General features: G+C 39.2%; 2 protein-coding genes and 2 pseudogenes across 2 annotated transcripts; all 4 read right to left on the bottom strand.

The window, feature by feature from the left end:
* Positions 1-1,655: 1,655 nt before the first annotated feature.
* On the bottom strand, positions 1,656-2,634 carry LOC148918785 (L-type lectin-domain containing receptor kinase IX.1-like; annotated as a pseudogene).
* Positions 2,635-4,127: 1,493 nt separating this feature from the next.
* On the bottom strand, positions 4,128-5,263 carry LOC148918784 (uncharacterized). The gene is made up of 2 exons (XM_089048705.1): positions 4,515-5,263; positions 4,128-4,410 (listed from the first exon to the last, which is right to left on the bottom strand). Exons 1-2 carry the CDS (start codon positions 5,261-5,263, stop codon positions 4,128-4,130), a joined length of 1,032 nt encoding a protein of 343 aa, XP_088904831.1.
* A 6,272-nt stretch (positions 5,264-11,535) lies between these two features.
* On the bottom strand, positions 11,536-11,970 carry LOC103326035 (lectin-like). Its single transcript, XM_008228240.2, has one exon. The coding sequence runs from the start codon at positions 11,968-11,970 to the stop codon at positions 11,536-11,538; it is 435 nt and encodes a 144-aa protein (XP_008226462.2).
* Positions 11,971-15,231: 3,261 nt separating this feature from the next.
* LOC103326036 (L-type lectin-domain containing receptor kinase IX.1 pseudogene) lies at positions 15,232-17,394 on the bottom strand (annotated as a pseudogene).
* Positions 17,395-18,015: the final 621 nt, after the last annotated feature.

Below are 18,015 nucleotides of genomic sequence, written 5' to 3'. Positions count from 1 at the left end.
GCAAACATTGCTGCGCTGAAGGCTATAAATGAAACGTACCTTTCATCAGAAACAGAAATCGTAGAGCTTTAAGGTGGTAGATTTTTACTCTCATGACCTGGGGTTAGGACGAATCAAATGCTTGAGAGGTGGTTAATGCTATTCTGAGTGCTGATGGGGTACTACGAATTGGAGTGTTTTGCACGTGTGTTTGATTCATTTGTGTGCCAATTTAGGCCATATCTTATAATCGCGCAGCACACGTGCTCACTCGTATATGCTATTTCGAATACAGATAAAATAAAAATGTTCAAAGACGTCCTTGGTTTTTTTTTTTTTTTCCTCTTAAAATGGTTGTTATAAATTTGAAAAAGAAAACACGGTTGAAACGCAATTTCCATCAACAGTTAAAGGAAAAATATGTGTATGGACAAATAAGATAAGATTCATTGCGTTCTGCGCGATTTTCATCGTTGTCGTCAATCTTATTATAGGTTTTAAGTCGATTTTTAGGCCAAGACTAGAAACTTATAAATTGTAAATGATAATTTCACACCCTACAACAATAGAGTATGTCAACATATGGCATTAAATTTTAAGAATACTAAATAGAAGTGAGGTTTTCTTTACGGGTGAAGTCTTTAGGAAAGATATTAGAACGTTTTCCATATAGCTAGACAGCTTTTTATGATGGTTAAAATTTATAGGTTTTTACTAAAAACCCCATTTTTGCATGACATTGTACAAAACTCATATAGAGCCTATTTGAAGAGAAAACTCCAAAATTAGGCACTCGTTCTTGTTTAATTGGTTTTTAGTGTGTTAAAATTTTCTAAGAACCAGTTAAAAAAATGACAAGTGGCTAGTGTTGAATTTTTATCTCCAAATAGACTCTACATGGGTACTTTGTATAATATGTGATGTTAGAATGAGCCTATTTATATATAAAATATCAACTGAGTTCATCAAAAATAAAATAAAATTAGTCTCTCCGCATGAGCTTCCGCGCCTACGAGGGGCTTTTTTAAAAAAAATAATAATAATTAATTTTAGAATTAAAAAAGAAAATGGGTAGTTGTGTTCCATAAAAATAGGATCCATTATCCAATTTTTCTTTTAATTTTAATTTTTTTTAATATGAAAATTTTGAATTTACTATATTATCCTCATTTAATTAATAATTTCAATTCTTAATGTTTGCATTAACCAAGAGCATTTTATGGTATTTTGAATGTTTTACCATCTCTGCCTTTTGCTTTATATATATAGATAAAATAAAATATCAACTGAGATTGTATGTATTACAAATGTAGCATTTTTGCTCATCACTTTAACCCAAGAAGTATGTTCACCACCCTTTTCAACACTTGCACGTGTCCATAAGTATAACCATGGTTACATAAATCAAAGTAAAAAGTTAACTATAATTATGCATATAGACACGTGTCAAGTATTAAGAAGAGTGGTGAATATGCACATTGCGTTAAAGTAGTGAGCAAAAATATTTCCGTATAACAAAATTATTACAACAATACATATTGAATTTCCATATTATCAACGCAAAGGGTGACAAGCATAATGTCGAAAACAAGACAAAAGTGAAATTACAAAATTCCTATAATTTCGGAATCAAGTTATCATAATTATTAAAGTAGACTAAATGGGTCACAGTTGTGGTGGATTCCCCCTCCCCCATGGCACCCAGGATTGAAACCTCAATGGGGTTTCTTTGCTTGGAGACCTCCTTGAGAACCACTAGTATCCGTAGAAAACATTGATAGTGATCTTGGAGGGGTAAAATAGGTGGCCACCAGCATCTTTGATGGGAGAATGGGCAAGGGAATCTCCGGGTGAGCACACCACAATCCAACAATCATCAAGCACTCCATTTGTTTCTCAACAAAATCTCCACATAGTTTTGGATCAGCTACTTCAATGACTCTATCTTGTCCATAAAGCTCCCAAACCCACTCAACCATATTGATTTGACTGCTTCCATATTTAGGATCGATAGGTTTTCTTCCGCATGCTATTTCCAAGGCAACAACTCCGAAGCTGTAGACATCTGATTCTTTATTGTTAGCCTTTCCGGTGTTGAGATAATAATCCGGAGCCATGTAGCCCATGGTTCCAGCCAAGATTGTGGTTTGTGATTGTTTCCGTGGTCCACAAGTCGAGCTAACCGAAAATCGCCAAGTTTTGGGATGAAATTCGAATCTAACATTACATTGCTCGATTTAATATCACTGTGCAGCACACATTGCTCCCCCTCTTTATGTAGATAGAACAACCCGGAGGCCAAACCTTGAGCAATTTTGTATCTTGTCTCCCAAGTTAACAAGCTTTGTTCTTTGAATAGGTGAGAATCTAAGCTCCCATTGGGCATGAACTCATACACAAGTAAGAACTTTCTTTCATGGCACCACCCAATCAGTTGCACAAGATTACGATGCCTAAGCCGACTGATGATCTTTACTTCCGATGCCTACTCCTTCGATCCTTGTTTAGAACCCCTCGATATCCTTTTAACAGCAACATATGACTGCAAGTCTGGTATGAAGGTTTATAAACCCCACCGAATCCTCCCTCTCCAAGCTTTTCTCCCTCCTTAAAGCTACTCATGGCCCGAGCCAATTCGCTGTAGGAAAACTTCCTCGGGCCAATTCACTGTTGGTGAGGCGGAGGAACTGGGTGTCCATATAAGCATCACTCTAGGATAAAATGGTGTCACGGTCGTCGGAAGTGAAGCTGGAGAAATTGAAGTTCAATGGAGTTGCGGAGTGGGCTAACAGAAACAAGAGAAGCAGAAGAAGAAGAAGAAAGTGAAGCTTTGTTGAGTACTTTGCAACCATTTTGGAAGAGAAGAGAAAGAGAGACGTGCGCAAATTTGTCACCTAAAATATGGAGCAAAGAGCACAGAGATAATTAATTTTGGAATTAAAATCGTAAATAATTTATTAATTGCTGAGAGACTTGAGACCATTGTTGGAAGTAGCGAGGAAGGAGAGGAATCCGTCTAATTGTAAATTGGATTCTTATTGGTAGTTTTGTATGTACATATCGATTTTAATCTTATGAAAATTTTTATATTACCTGAAAATGATAGATTTTTTTTTTTTTTACTTACTTTAATGTTATCAGTGTGTTCAACTTTGAGCTTAGAGTGCATGTTTAGAGAAATTGCTCGAGTCTTATGTGAATTTAGTATGTTATCACTCCTCAAAACTTTCTATAAAAAAAAATAATAACCAGGCAACATTATTATACAAAAATATTAATAAATCAATGTCATGACTCATAATGTACATGTATTACTTATAGGAGATGCTCCCAAAAAGTAATATTTTATTTATTGACATAGTCAAGATCCAAACAGGCCATTAGATGTTGTTACCTTTTTTTTCTTTTATCAGTAGGTAATAATGACTAATATTTGTCTTTATTTTTATGTCAAGGGCGAATATTTGTCTAGGTTCTGATCAAATATGGTTACAAACCATTATTTGTGTTCTAGGCGATGGACGTCGTCAAGATATATCCAAAACCCTTTTCATTCTTGACAAACTCTGCTTATGCACAAGTTGTATGTATGGTCAAAAAAATATTGTATATATGTATATATGGTCGTGTGTCACATTCATTCACACAACAGGTATGGATCACAACAATAATTGAACAAATAGTATTATGAAGAAAAAAAGTCCTGCCACTTTCACTATTTAATGTCGATTGATTAAAGCAATTATACCAAATACTTGCTCATCACTTTAACCCAAAGTTTATGCTTATCATCATTCTCAACACTTAACACGTATCCATATGTATAATCATGGGTCCATATATAATACGAAGTAAAACTTAACCATGGTTATGCATATGGACATGTGTCAAGTATTAAAAGGTGGTAGGATATACAGCTTGGTTTAAAGTTGTGAGCAAAAATATTTGCTCCATAGGGTATTCGCAGTTTGAAACAATTAATTTTTTGGTAAAATCCATTGGTCCATTGAAGGGATTGGGTGAATCAGTGGTTTATAAGCCTTTATATAAGTCTCCAGCTTATAACAATCATCCACATAAGCAATTGGGTTTTCACATCTTTGAAATATTGCTGAGATTGCATGGGGACATGGTATTCCACATAAATTTCACCTCCTACAAGAGCATATCTTTGCTCTAAGGTCTACAACAAATTCTCTACCATAAATGTGGCTCACTTGATACAATTTCTCACCAGCCAATCTAGGAATGCATTGTGATGAACCTAACTTGTTCTTCTCAATTATCTTGAAGATCCTAGGCCCAACAGAGTATCTCCAATTCTGACATGCAGACCTCCTACTAGCCATCCTAAGCATCACATACACCCTTATCCTCTCCAAGCAACTCAAAATTGTCTTATCCCTTGCATCTAGTATGGCTGCATTGAAACTTTCACACAGATATTCAATAAAAGATCACATTTAAAATGTGATTCGAAGTGAGATCTGCTCCAATTTTTTGCAGGTCTCTTCTTCAACCACTTCCATGCTTACTCATCCTCATTTTTCATCTTCTCCATTTCTGCCTCCCACCAAGGCACAGTTGTAGCTCTTGCTGCAGCCCATAATATATGTTTCAGAGCAAGACCAATATTTGATGCCCTAAAGTTACTGTATAGGTGCCTTATACACATCCTGTGCTTTGCAGTTAGAAGTACTCTCTCAATGGCAGGTAGAAGTCCCTTTTGTTTGTCATTAATCACTACCCAAGCTCTTCCATTTGTAATCCATAAATCTTCAATTAGAAGATTGAAAAACCAAATCCAAGAGTCTTTACTCTCAATATCAACCACTGCATAAGCTACTGGGAAATAACCATTGTTCCCATCCACCCCAACAGCCATCAAAATCTGTCCAGGATAAGGCCCTTTCAAATGGCAGCCATCAACATCAATAACAGGTCTACAACCTTCTAAAAATCCCTTCTTACAGGCAGCCAAGCACACATATATCCTTTGAAACATTATCTCACCCTTCACAATCTGAGTTTTAATCTTTACTGTACTACCTTTGTTTGCAGTTTTCAATTCTTTAACATAATCCCACAATCTAGCATATTGTTCTTTGAAAGTACCTTCATTTAAATCTCTGGCTAGCCTCTTTGCCCTATAAACTTGAAGTTTGGTGACATTTATTTTGTAATCTTCCAACACATCTTGTTGAAATGATTTCTGATCAAAGTCTGAGTTGCGCTTCAGCTTGTTTGCATATCTATGACAAAGCCATTTTGTTGTAGTATGCATAAGCTTGTCCACTCTTCCACACTGATGTTCTAGGCTCAAAGTTTTAATAGAAAATGACCCTTCCTCTCTATTAATCTTTGATCCATATACTTGGAAAGAACACCCTTTCACACATTTAGCCTGAACTCATCTGTTGTCGTTTTTTTTATAATTTCACTTCCCTACCCTCAATAATTGCAAGCTCCTTGATAGCCTCTATCAGTAGTTTTTTGTTTGCAAACTTCATTCACAATCTAAACTCAGAATTTTTCAAATCCACATCTCTTCTATACTGCTTAAACTTTGGCAGTTTTATCTTTTTTCTACCATTACCCTCAGAATCGTCTCACTTCCACTGTCAAATTCTGACGTGTCAGCACCATCTGATGACACCTCTATTGGAGCACCATGACTAGTCCCCTCATCTGCTACATTCTCTCCAACAGTTTGCCTATCTTCTGCCTCATTTTAACTGAACTCATAATCACTGTCTTTAATTTCTGAATCTGGATCTTCATCTTCATTTGGCAATTCTGCCCCTTCATTATCAATTGTCACATGTGCCCATATATCTTCATTTGGCAATTCTGCACCTTCATTATCAATAGTGAAATGTGCCCCTATATCTTCATTTGGTAATTCTGCCTCTGCATTTTCATTTGGTACCTCTTTGACAGCATCTTCATTTGCCGTTTTTGTCCCAACATTCTCAAAAGTCTAATCATCTTCAACTTCAATATAATCCACCTCGTTCACTTGGTAATTCTGAGTCAAATCCTCATCACAATTCTCTACATCTGCATCATACTCATAGTCTTCAATCTCATTATAGTATAACACAATAACCTTATTGGATGGTATGTGACCAACCATTTCAACTACTGTAGCATCTGATGTAACAAGCTCCAGTCCACCCTCAGGGTTTTTACACCTAATTTCCAAACGTTGCTCAACTTGAGAAATGTCAACCTCATACCCAAGACCTCTCCCAATTTTCAGTAAATCTAACAAGGACAGAAAATCCTCTATAATATTGTCCAAATAACAGACCTTACCCTTCTTATAAACCTCATTTTCAAACCAGCCCCCATGATGTAATTATAGAGTGCACATTCCATTGTTAGCTGCAAAATTGAAAAAACAATAGGTTATTCTAAAGTCATAGTTTTGTTGTTAATGCTAACGACAATAAGGGCAACAATTACTGGTGTGAACCAAACAACCAAGGGACCACAACTTTATAAAAAAAAACACAATATTTAACATACAGGAACCACAACCAAGGGACCACAGACATAAAGCTTACGCTCTACAGTCAATGTAGCAAAAGCCAAATCCACATCCACATACAAGAAAACGATTCATTTACCCTTACTTTAAACATAAAACAACCAAAAAGCCGAACACAAACACAGAAAAAGGAATCTTTATAAAGAAACCACAGTTCCAGACAATGACAACTCATCCATTTCATCAATTTCCAAACAAAAACAACATAAAATGCATTATAGAAGCCCTTGCCATATTTGGGAGTCTTTCCACCCGAACGGAATTCGTACTCCATTATCAGCAACTAGTGAATTTGTAACACCCCGACTCCAAATTTATTGCATATTTTAATTTATTTAAGCGGAATTAAGAATTTACCCGTGTGATAGGGGTATTTTAGTTATGTTCTTATCCGGAAGGAATTTGGAAATTCGGTTGTACCATTGCGTAGAGCGCGGCGAGATGAGTCCGTAGACGCGTAGTGGGCTTGAATCGGAGTTGTAACGAGAGAGATACGATCAAATGAAACTCAGTGGCATAATCGTAAATATTTTGAAATGGTTTTTTTTGGTTAAAAGACGGAATTGCCCCCGTCTCTCTCTCTCTCTCTCTCTCTCTCCTCACGCGCCTCTCCCTCTCTCCTATGGTTTTCGTGGATACCACGATGGCCAGCCACGCTTTGGCCGGCCGTGCTCTCGCTCGGCTACCAAACTTGACGGGGTGACAAAATGGCTCTGGCGGCCGTCCTCTTCCTACCCCAGCCAGTGTCTCGCCACCACCGTCGGGATTTCGCCGAAAATCAAGAAAACAGCTTGGTTCTGAAACCGCCGCTTCTCCGTCGTCCGCCACCGATTCCGCAAGTGAGGTATGGTTTCTCACCTATTTTCCGAGCTCTAGCTGCCTATTAGGTAGGAATTGATCAATTTGTAGCGAGGCAACCTCGATTTACAAATTGGGTTTGGCCGGATTTCGAGGGAGATTCTCGCCACTTCCGGCCGGGCTTTTGGGATATGCCCAAGAACAAAGTGACTCCAAATTAGGTGTATTACCTAAGGTAGGAGTCTTGGCTCTGAGTTGGAAGTTTTCCGCGATGGGTATCGCTGACACCCACGCACGCGGCGCAGGCAACTGAGGGCATTTTTGTCCCATCGCGATCCTCTCAATGTCACGCGCATAGGTGTGCTCGGATCTCATTTTGAATACTGTTAGAGTTCAATGATATCGATATCGCGTATTTTCGGTTCGCTTAGGTTTGGACCTTTGGATGGTCCCGAAGTTATAATATGTTAATCTAGGTATTACGATTGTGTAGGATTTGACGGATCGTAAAATGGAGTCTCGGATACTCCGAAAATACCAACCCTAGGGTTAGGGTTTTAGTGACCGTCCGATCGTGCGATCGTGAGCGATCCGACCGTCCGATCTGGACCAAACTTGCAGGACGTGTGCCCTATACCTTGTAGAACCTATAGAAACTGTCATATTGGAATTTGGAGGTTGTGGGCCCCGCGGGCCTGTTTGACCAAGTTTGGGTAGTTTGACCCCGGGTTGACCTCTAGACTTTCGTTGTAGTTCTACCATTCCAGGAAGGTTAGAATGACCTTAGTGACAGGTCCTGAGCATTGTTGAGTTAAATGGATATTGTAGGTTTATGATATAAATTGGTGAATTTAAATGGGGGAGTTTATGGAATGCTTTATTGATTAAGGTTAATATAGGATTAAAAATTATATATTATATATTTAATTGTGTGGTTGTATAAAAAGTAAATAAAGGGATCGAATGTTACTTTACAGTGCTATACGCACTACCCCACGTACCCCCCAATATTGTGATTATGTTGAGGCCCTTAAACCCATGCGGTGGTGAGAATGTAGGCAGGCCCAAGTGAACAGTGATGATGGTGGTGAGAATGTAGGCAGCCAAAGTGAATAGTATGATGGTGGTGAGAATGTAGCCAGCCAAAGTGAACAGATGATGGTGGTGAGAATGTAGTCAGCCCAGAGTTGAGGTCGCACGCGCCTTTGGATTAGCCAACAGTGTTGATGCACTTACACGTGGCGGGTGCCCCGACGTATGAAGGAGCTATGATTGTGTGAGGGCTGGTGAGAATGTAGCCGTGCCCGGTGTTGAGATCGCACGCGCCTTTGGATTAGCCGGCGAGTTGATGCACCTACACGCGGCCGGTGCGTCCGACGTATGAGGGAGATATGATTGTGTGCGGCTGGTGAGAATGTAGCCGTGCCCATGTTGAGGTCGCACGATCTTTGAATTAGCCGCGTGTTGACAGACTCCATATGTGGCCGGTGCGCCCGACGTATGAGGAGATATGATTGTATGAGGGCCGTGAGAATATAGCCAGCCGGTGTTGAGATCGCACGCGCTTTGGATTAGCCGCAGTGTGATGCACTCTACACGTGGCGGTGCGCGCCCCGACGTATGAGGGGAGATATGATTGTGTGCGGGCTGGTGAGAATGTAGCCGTGCCCAAAGGTTGAGGTCGCATGCGCCTTTGAATTAGCCGCGAGTTGATGCACTCCCATACGTGGCCGGTGCGCTCACGCATGAGGGGAGATATGATTGTATGAGGGTGGTGAGAATATAGTCAGCCCGGTGTTGAGGTCGCACGATCTTTGGATTAGTCGGCGTGTTGACAGATCTCATACGTCGGGTGCGCCCCGACGCTTGAGGAGATATGATTGTGTGCGGGCTGGTGAGAATGTAGCCGCACCAAGTTGAGATCGCACGCCGCCTTTGGATTAGCCAACGTGTTGACAGACCCATACGTGGCCGGGTGCGTCCCGACATATGAGGGGAGATATGATTATGTGCGGGCTGGTGAGAATGTAGCCGTGCCCGGTGTTGAGGTCGCACGGGTCTTTGGATTAGCCGGCAGAAAGTTGATGCACTCATACGAGGCCCGGCGCCCGTCGTATGAGGAGCTATGTGATTGTGTTGGGCGTGTTATGATGGATAAATCCTAGAATGTATGAAATTGTATGACGGTAATGGCTTAGTTGATATTAGGAGCCATGAATGATACGAAAGAGCTACGTGTGGTTTGATCCCTTAGTAGGGTACGTAGGCAGCCTGAAGTTACTAGGTGCAGCCACAGATTAGACCCCACTTAGGTGGTCTTATTGAGATTGGTTCGGACCTTGTTGTTGGTCATGAAACTTGGTTGAATTGAGGCTTGTCCTGTGGACTGAGTGAGTGAAGGTGGACATAAATAGGTTTTGAATTTGTTATATGCATGTTTGATGCATTAAGTTATTTTAAAAACATGGTGGGCAGTTCTGCGAGAATCTTTTGAAGGTTGGAGGCCATTTATGTAAATTGCATGAGATTATATTATGCGTGCTGTCGGTTGGGTTATAAAATGTGTTTTATGCAGGTGGAAATTTTGGAGAAATGTTCAATTTATAGGGAAACTCACAAAATTTCAGAAAGTCTCGTGCCCTTAATCCTCTCTCGTAAATGAGGACATAGTTTTAAGGAGTGAACCCAGTAGGTGTGATGCCGGGTCTCCGCAGGTTCGCTCTGGAAATTCGGGGCGGGTCCTGTCAGAATTTCCCAAAATCTCCAAAATCCTCAAAATCAAACCCTAACCCAAACTCCCAAATTCAAACTCCAAAACTAACAGTGAAATTACACACTAACTTCACCAATTCAGCGACTCGCACACTACTACACTACAACATCAACCAATTCAGCAACTCGCATTAGAATCCCTTTCACTCGATGGTATTTGTGGGAAATGAGTGGGCTTCTCAAAAAGTGGAGGTATTTTGGAGGGATTTTGGTTCGGAACGATAGGTCTTCTCAAAAAGTCGCATATACCCTTCAAAACTTAGTCACGTGGCCATGTCGAAAGTGACGAAATCTGTCACGGAAGGACGATTTTGGTACAAAATAAAAAGTTTAAGAACGTTTGAATTGAAAATTTTAGTTGATGGACCAAAATGATAATGGAGCGATAGTTGGGAGACCATTTAGGTCATTAACCCTAAAATCATTTTGTTTTCCCCACAATTCTAACAGTGGTATCAGAGCTAGTTCGATCGCATTGGGTGTCAGAGCTGGTTCGAGAGCTAGTTCGATCACTTTGGGCGTAAGGGCCGACTCGAGAGCCGTGTTCAATCAATTTGGGGCGCATGGGCCGATTCTAAGGAAACAAGATACGTGCTATCAATACTCAATTCAAAGTTTCAAGAATTCTAGAAAAGGGGAAGGAAATCTAGAGAAAGTTCTAGAGGAGGAGATAGTGAAAATAAAGAGAGATGGCATGAGAGGAAAAACTTTCCTCCATGTAGGGTGTGCAAAAAGTTAAGACACTCAGAAAAAGATGCCCAGATGTTGAAACTAAAAAATTGGGCGATGAGGAGAATAAAAATTGCCGACGAAGAACTATCAAGCTAACTACGAACGGAGAAAGTGCCACACGAGCACGGAACTGCAACATCAACTAGATGTTTGTCAATGCTAGCTTCGTGAGGTGCATGCTTGGTGAATTACCAATGCGCATTAAGGAGGAGTGTTGAAAAACTAATGCTCATTTGTTCTACAAAGTTCTAGAAAAGTCAAGAGCTCACAATAAAGAAGTTGCATGGCAACAAAGCAAAATGAATATGGTGGAATATTCTGGAAAAAGTGATAAGTGAATGGCAAGAGTATGGCGGTGGAAGAAATCTCTAGAGCATACAAACATGTGGCTGGGGTTGATCTTCCCAAGTCGTGGCACAACGCAAGTCGGTTGATCAAGCCTATAAATTGGCATGCAACCACAATGAAATGTGGAGTAAACCAATCAACTCCCAGTCTATGTGGGAGCAAAAAGGCTACCTAAATAAAATATGTTGAGGAGCCAATAAGCTCACCAATCTAAGTGAAGGGTCAAATAGCTCAAACCAATCTAAATCAAATGTAGTGGCCAATAAGCCAATATGTAAAGTCTAGAAGGCTAATTAGCCTACACCAAACTATGTACTATTCTCCTCCAATATAATAAAATCATTTTGTTTCCCCTACAAATCTAACAAGTTGTAGGGGAGGCCGAGACTGCTACCAGATCCCAGTGTGGTGTTGAGCAAGGACCCTTTTGGGGCTATGAAGAAGGTGATGCTGTCTCCATAGCTGGAGTCGTTCTTCGATTCGAAGGCGAAGTCTAAAGTGGTGGTGAAGTCAGCGAGTTTTTCGGTGTGGTTTTCGCGGAGGAGGAAGGGTTGGCGGTAGGTGGCTCGGCCCACGCTGCCATTTTTAACGTCATCTTCGGCGCTTTTGGTAAGGCGGAGGAAATGGACGTCCATATGACCATCGCCCTCGGGAAATATGGTGTGGATGTCGTCTTGACTGAAGCTGGAGAAACTGAAGTTTAATGGAGTTGCAGAATGCGCTAACAGAAAGAAGAGAAGCAGAAGGAGAAGAAAATGAAGCTTTGTTGTTGAGTACTTTGCAACCATTTTGGAAGAGAAGAGGAAGAGAGATTAATGTGCCCAAATGTTTGTCACCCAAAATATGGAGCGAAGAGCGCAGAGATAATTAATTTTGGAATTAAAATCGTAAATAATTTATTAATTGCTGAGAGACTTGGAGACCATTGTTGGAAGGAGGGAGAAAGGAGAGATTTTTTATATTATCTGAAAATGATAGATTTTTTATATTTTTGCTTACTTTAATGTTATCAATGTTCACACAAAACTTTGAGCCTAGAGCGCATGTTTACGCAAAGGATAGGTTTGCAGAAATTGCTTTTCTAGAAAAAGTCTAGGTTTCAAGTCTTGTATGAATTTAGCATGTTATTATGTCTCAAAAATTCTATGAAAATAATAATAATAACCCGGCAACATTATTATACATATAAAAATAATAATAAATCAATGTTGGGACTCATGTACATGTATTATTTATAGGAGATGCTCTCGAAAAATAATATTTTATTTATTGACATAGTCAAGATTCAAATATTATTGGCTTTTTATCACAAAACGTTTTTGACGTTTGCGAAACTATTAGATTGCATCTTTAAAAAATTTTTGTATTACTCATGGTCCCTAATATTAATATAAGTGTTCTTAAATAGTCCATCTGTCAAAAAAGAAGAAGTTAAATCTAGGGATATAATTGTCAAATTAATCCAAAATTATTATTTATATATATATATATATATATATAAGTGTAGAAACCCTGTAACCATAACCAGGATCGAGGAAATACAAAAAATAAGGAAATTTTGATCATCCGTCGCAATTGGCTAGAGCCGAAGGCATATATAAGTCTGAAGTTGATTTGGAAATTTGACTTTTAGTAACGAAAAATCTGAAAAACACCGTCGCATAAAATGTTTAGCCACGAAAAATCTGATGAATATCTGTCGCTAAAAACTTTTGATGACGAAAAATCTTCAAATTTCTAGGCAAAACAACAACTGGATTTTTATAGTTCAATTTTTTTATGTTATTCCCTTCCATTTTCAGTGCTTACCTTTAGTTTCCAACTAATTCCCACAAGAAATGGAGGGAAATGGTTCCATAGTATGCATCTTGTTTAGTTGATTTTCTTTTTCTTCTCTTTGTCTCACATTTTACAAGAACACGTGAGTTTTCTCCCAATGTTTCAGTTTCATAAAAGGTAGGTCCTTCCTCTTTACCATTACTAGGCTTCCTTACCTGGCTAGAAGAAGATATGCCCAGCATCCACTGTGGTAAACGTCTCCTACTTCCATCATCTGCTTCTGGAGCAACTCCCACCATTTCTTTTTCTCTCAACTAAACTAACCTATAAATTCATTAATGGTTGAAGAGGTGAAAATGAATTGATTTGACGATTATATTCCTAGATTTAACATTTTTTTTTTTTACAGATTGACTATTTAAGAGCACCCATATTAACGTTAGGGACCATGAGTGATACAAAAAAAAACTTTAAGGACGCAATTCGATAGTTTTCTAAATATCAGAGACGTTTTGTGATAAAAAAAACCTTTTTTTATTTTATTAGTAAGTAATAATGTCTAATATTTGTCTTTTTTTATTTATTTTTTTTTCAAGGGCGAATATTTGTCTAGGTTCTGACCAAATATGGTTACAAACCATTATTTGAGTTCTAAGCGATGGACGTCGTCAAGATATATCAAAAACCCTTTTCATTCGTGACAAACTTTGCTACTTGCAATATGATTATGCACAAGTTGTATATATGGTCAAGGTCAAGTGTCGCGTTCATTCACACAAATAGTATTATGAAGAAAAAATTGTCCTGCCACTTTCTCTATTTAATGTCGATTAAAACCATTGACGTGAACTTTTGGTTGGTAAGCAAAAAAACCCTAGCCCCCTTTCTCCCAAAAAACACTCTTAGAGCCTTTTCCACTTTGAGGGGGGAGGAAGCCATTGTTCTTCCCCCCTCTCCCTTCTTCTCTTTCTCCTTTCACCTCTTCCCCATTTTCAAGGACAAAGGATTTTCCCTATTTATCTTAGTTTTGTTATGATTTTCATCCAACTATTATAGCGGCCGCGTCGGATCTTCACTGTATTTCGGCGTCGGATCTTCGCCACCATCTCTTTTGCAATTTCTTTATGCTTGGAATAAGTTGCAGAGATTCTTTGAGTTCTCTGTGTAGTTTTCACATCTCCTTTTGTGAGAGTTTTTCATCTCTCTTTTGTGAGAGCTTTTCATCTCTCCTTTGTGAGAGTTTTATTTGTATTGTTATGGCTTGGTTTTTTCAAGCTTTATCTCTTTTTTATTATTCTAAGTTTGCAATCTTAGTTGGGATGCCTATGTCAGAATTTCTTCGATCCTACCTGATCGTTAGTGGAGACGCATCAAATTGTCTTAATTTTGATATTAGACTGCTCCGTTATTGTAATGGCCCTATTGTGGCTAGTTTGTATTGGCCCTTTGTGGCTAGTGGTTTTTTTGGCTGAATTATGAATACAATCATAGAATTTCTCAAAAAAAGAAAAAAAAATGTCAATTAGATTAAAGCAATTATACCAAACACTTGCTCATCATTTTAACTCAAGGTTTATACTTACCACCATTCTCTATACTTGATACGTGTCCATATGCATAATCATGGTTACTTAATACAAAGTAAAATGTTAACCATGATTGTGTATATAGACACGTGTCAAATATTAAAATGGGTGATAAGATATACATTTTGAGTTAAAGTGGTGGGCAAAAATATTTGCTCCATAGGGTATCCGCAAGTTTGAAACAATTAATTTTTTGGTAAAATCCGCACCCATTCAATAAGATAATCTAAGATTGGTTGCAGGTTTTTCTTTTAATCCAATTCAATACAATTACAGCTTGGGATTTAAATTGAATTAAATGATCATTGATTGCAGGTTTTTCTTTTAATCCAATTCAATACAATTACAGCTTGGGATTTAAATTGAATTAAATGATCGGTTTAATAATGGGAAAAATAAAATACTGAAACATGAAACAATTATAGTCAAATCTAGACCAATTATAGAAGTGTTGCGTTGCTTAAAAAAAAAATTAAGATAGTTGAATCAAATGACTTGTACTTTTGTTTGTTCATCAACAATATATTATCGTTTATTTTCAACAACAACAAAAAAAAAAAGACTTGAACCAGTACAATATATCTTAACCACAAATACAATTATTAAAAATGAAACAGAGTTAACAAAATCTGTAACACTTCATTTGGTGAAGCACAGAGAAAGAAGGAGAAGTGTTGTGCCATTTAGATGTATTTTCTCATAGAATAGAAATGCCACATTTTGACCTGGCCAAATAAAATCAATTAAGACAATTACCACATCCAAGAGAACATTGCGTTAAAACCATGCATCATGTGAGGTAGCGTTGTGGCCACAGCCAGTTTGGCCTCCTTGAGAACCACTGGTATCTCTGGACAACATAGAGACCGATTTCGGAGCAGTAAAATAGGTGGCCGCCGGCATCTTTGATGGGAGAGGAGGCAAGGGAATCTCGAAGTTAAGCATTTGAATTGCTTGTTGTATTGAAGGCCTCATATTGTAATCTGGGTGAGCACACCATAACCCAACAATGATCAGGCACTCCATTTGTTCCTCATCAAAATCTCCACATAGTTTTGGGTCAACTGCTTCAATGGCTCTCCCTTCTCCATGAAGCTCCCAAACCCACTCCACCATATTTATTTTACCAGTGCCAAACTTTGGATCGATGGCCTTTCTCCCGCATGCTATTTCCAAAGCAACAACTCCCAAGCTGTAGACATCTGATTCTTTGCTAGCCTTTCCGGTGTTGAGATAATCCGGAGCCATGTAGCCCATGGTTCCAGCCAGTGCTGTTGTTTCCGGCTCTTGTCCATGGTCCACAAGTCTCGCTAAACCAAAATCCCCAAGTTTTGCGTTGAAATTCGAATCCAACATAACATTACTCGATTTAATGTCCCTATGTAGCACGCATTGTTCCCATCCTTCGTGTAGATAGAGCAACCCAGAAGCCAAGCCTAGAGCAATTTTGTATCTTGCATCCCAAGTTAGAAACCTTTGTTCTTTGAACAAATGAGCATCTAAGCTGCCATTGGGCATGAACTCGTACACAAGTATAAACTTTCTTTCATGACACCAACCAATAAGTTTCACAAGATGTCGATGCCTAAGTTGACTGATGATCTTTACTTCCGAAGCATACTCCTTGAGTCCTTGTTTAGACTCCATAGATATCCTCTTCACAGCAACAAATGACTTCAAGTCCGGTAAAAAGCCTTTATAAACCCCACCAAACCCTCCCTCTCCGAGCTTTTCTCCCTCCCCAAAATTACTCGTTGCACAAACCAATTCACTATACGAAAACTTCCTCGGGCCAACCCTCTTTTCGAATTCTTCATCAATCAATTCATTTACCATAGGATTTTCATCGCTACTTTCCCCTCCATCCCTCTTCTTCCATAAAATGAACCAAACCAAACCCAAAACACCAACCAAGACAACAGCACATCCACCAATGCTTACCCCAATTATTAGTCCAATCCTGTTATCATTTCCCGACTTGACCTCATGGCGATCAACTAGTGAAGTTGAATTGAAATTCCATGAGAAGATCTTAAACAGAGCAACAGAACTACCAGTTGAAGCAGAGAACCCAACAACGACCCAATCTGGCAAGTAGTCTTTCAAATCAACCTTGTAATCAAGATAATGAATCACTTGGACACCATCCACAAAAGTAGTGAAGGCAACACTGAAGTTCTTTGTGGTGGAGTTGTAACTAACAGCAGCACTATTTGTTGTACCGTTCAAAATGCCTGCAGTCCAATTCTTGGTTATAATAGAGTAGAGAGAGTTGACGTTGATACCTACATGTTCGTGAGCATGGTCCTTGATGGTTTCGCGTGTATTCTGGTAAATATCAAACTCCACTGCCACGAAGGGGTACTGATTCCTCGGACCGACGACGTTTGGAGTTACGGTATCGACAGGGAGGCCGAGGTTGCCACCCTTGCCTAATACGCTATTGAGTGAGGAATCATTTGGGGCTATAAAGAAAGCAAGACCGTCGCCGTACTTGGAGTTGTTGTTGGAGTCGAGGGCGAAGTTGAAACTGGTGGTGAAGTCAGCGAGTTTCCCGGTGGCCTTTTCTCGGAGGAGGAAGGGTTGGCGATAGGTGGCTCGGCCCACACTAAAGATATTTTCGTCGTCTGTGCCGCTGTTGGTGAGGCGGAGGATTTTGGTGTCGAAGAAAGCATCGCCTTCTGTGGTTATGGTTGCTAAGTCACTGCCGTTGAAGCTGGAGAAACTAAAGTTTAGTGGAGTCGCAGAAGAGGTTAACAGAAAGAAGAGAAGGACAAGGAAGTGAAGCTTTGGTGAGTGGAGGGTCTTTGTTGTGATGAAAGCAGAAGAGTTACCCATGACAACCATTTTGGAAGAGAGGCTAAAAAGATGGCAGAGGTATCCGTTGAGCCGAATTCAAATATATATATATATTGGCTCAAAGGCTTGACACTAGTTGGTTTAGTCTGAGTCAATGAAGAACTGGTTCGATGACTTGGGAGACTTTATGGTAGATTTCCAACTCTTTGATTTAGTAAGCGAATACTTCGCTTGCAAATGGGAATGGAGAGTTCAATATTTTTTTCTACAAATCACAAGAATACGTTGGGAGTGAAGGTGGAGGGAAGAATAAGTCTCCATGAACGTACATTGTTTGTGCAGCAAGAAAAGTGATGTAGAACAGTTAGCTGAGATGATCGAGAAGCAGCTTGACATGTGTGAACTGAGAAATAGCAAAATCCAACCGTTTCCACTCCGAGCTACTATTTGGACCCTTTTCTTTCTTTTCTTTTTTTTTTTTTTTTTTGCCAAATGATCCCTTTTCATTATTATCAATAAAACTTTGAAGTTTCTCTCAACCTTCTGGTGGCTTTCTTGTTCTAAGACTACCCTTAAAAAATAATTAATTCTAAGAAATCTTGTACGCAGACACGGAATTAAAAGACTCGGATAAAGGACTTAGAGGACTTAGACTTGGTTGACTCTAAG

Source organism: Prunus mume, linkage group LG3, assembly GCF_029339155.1.
Source record: "Prunus mume cultivar Tortuosa linkage group LG3, ASM2933915v1, whole genome shotgun sequence".
NCBI lineage: Eukaryota > Viridiplantae > Streptophyta > Magnoliopsida > Rosales > Rosaceae > Prunus > Prunus mume.
This window is presented reverse-complemented; position numbering and strand designations above follow the sequence as displayed.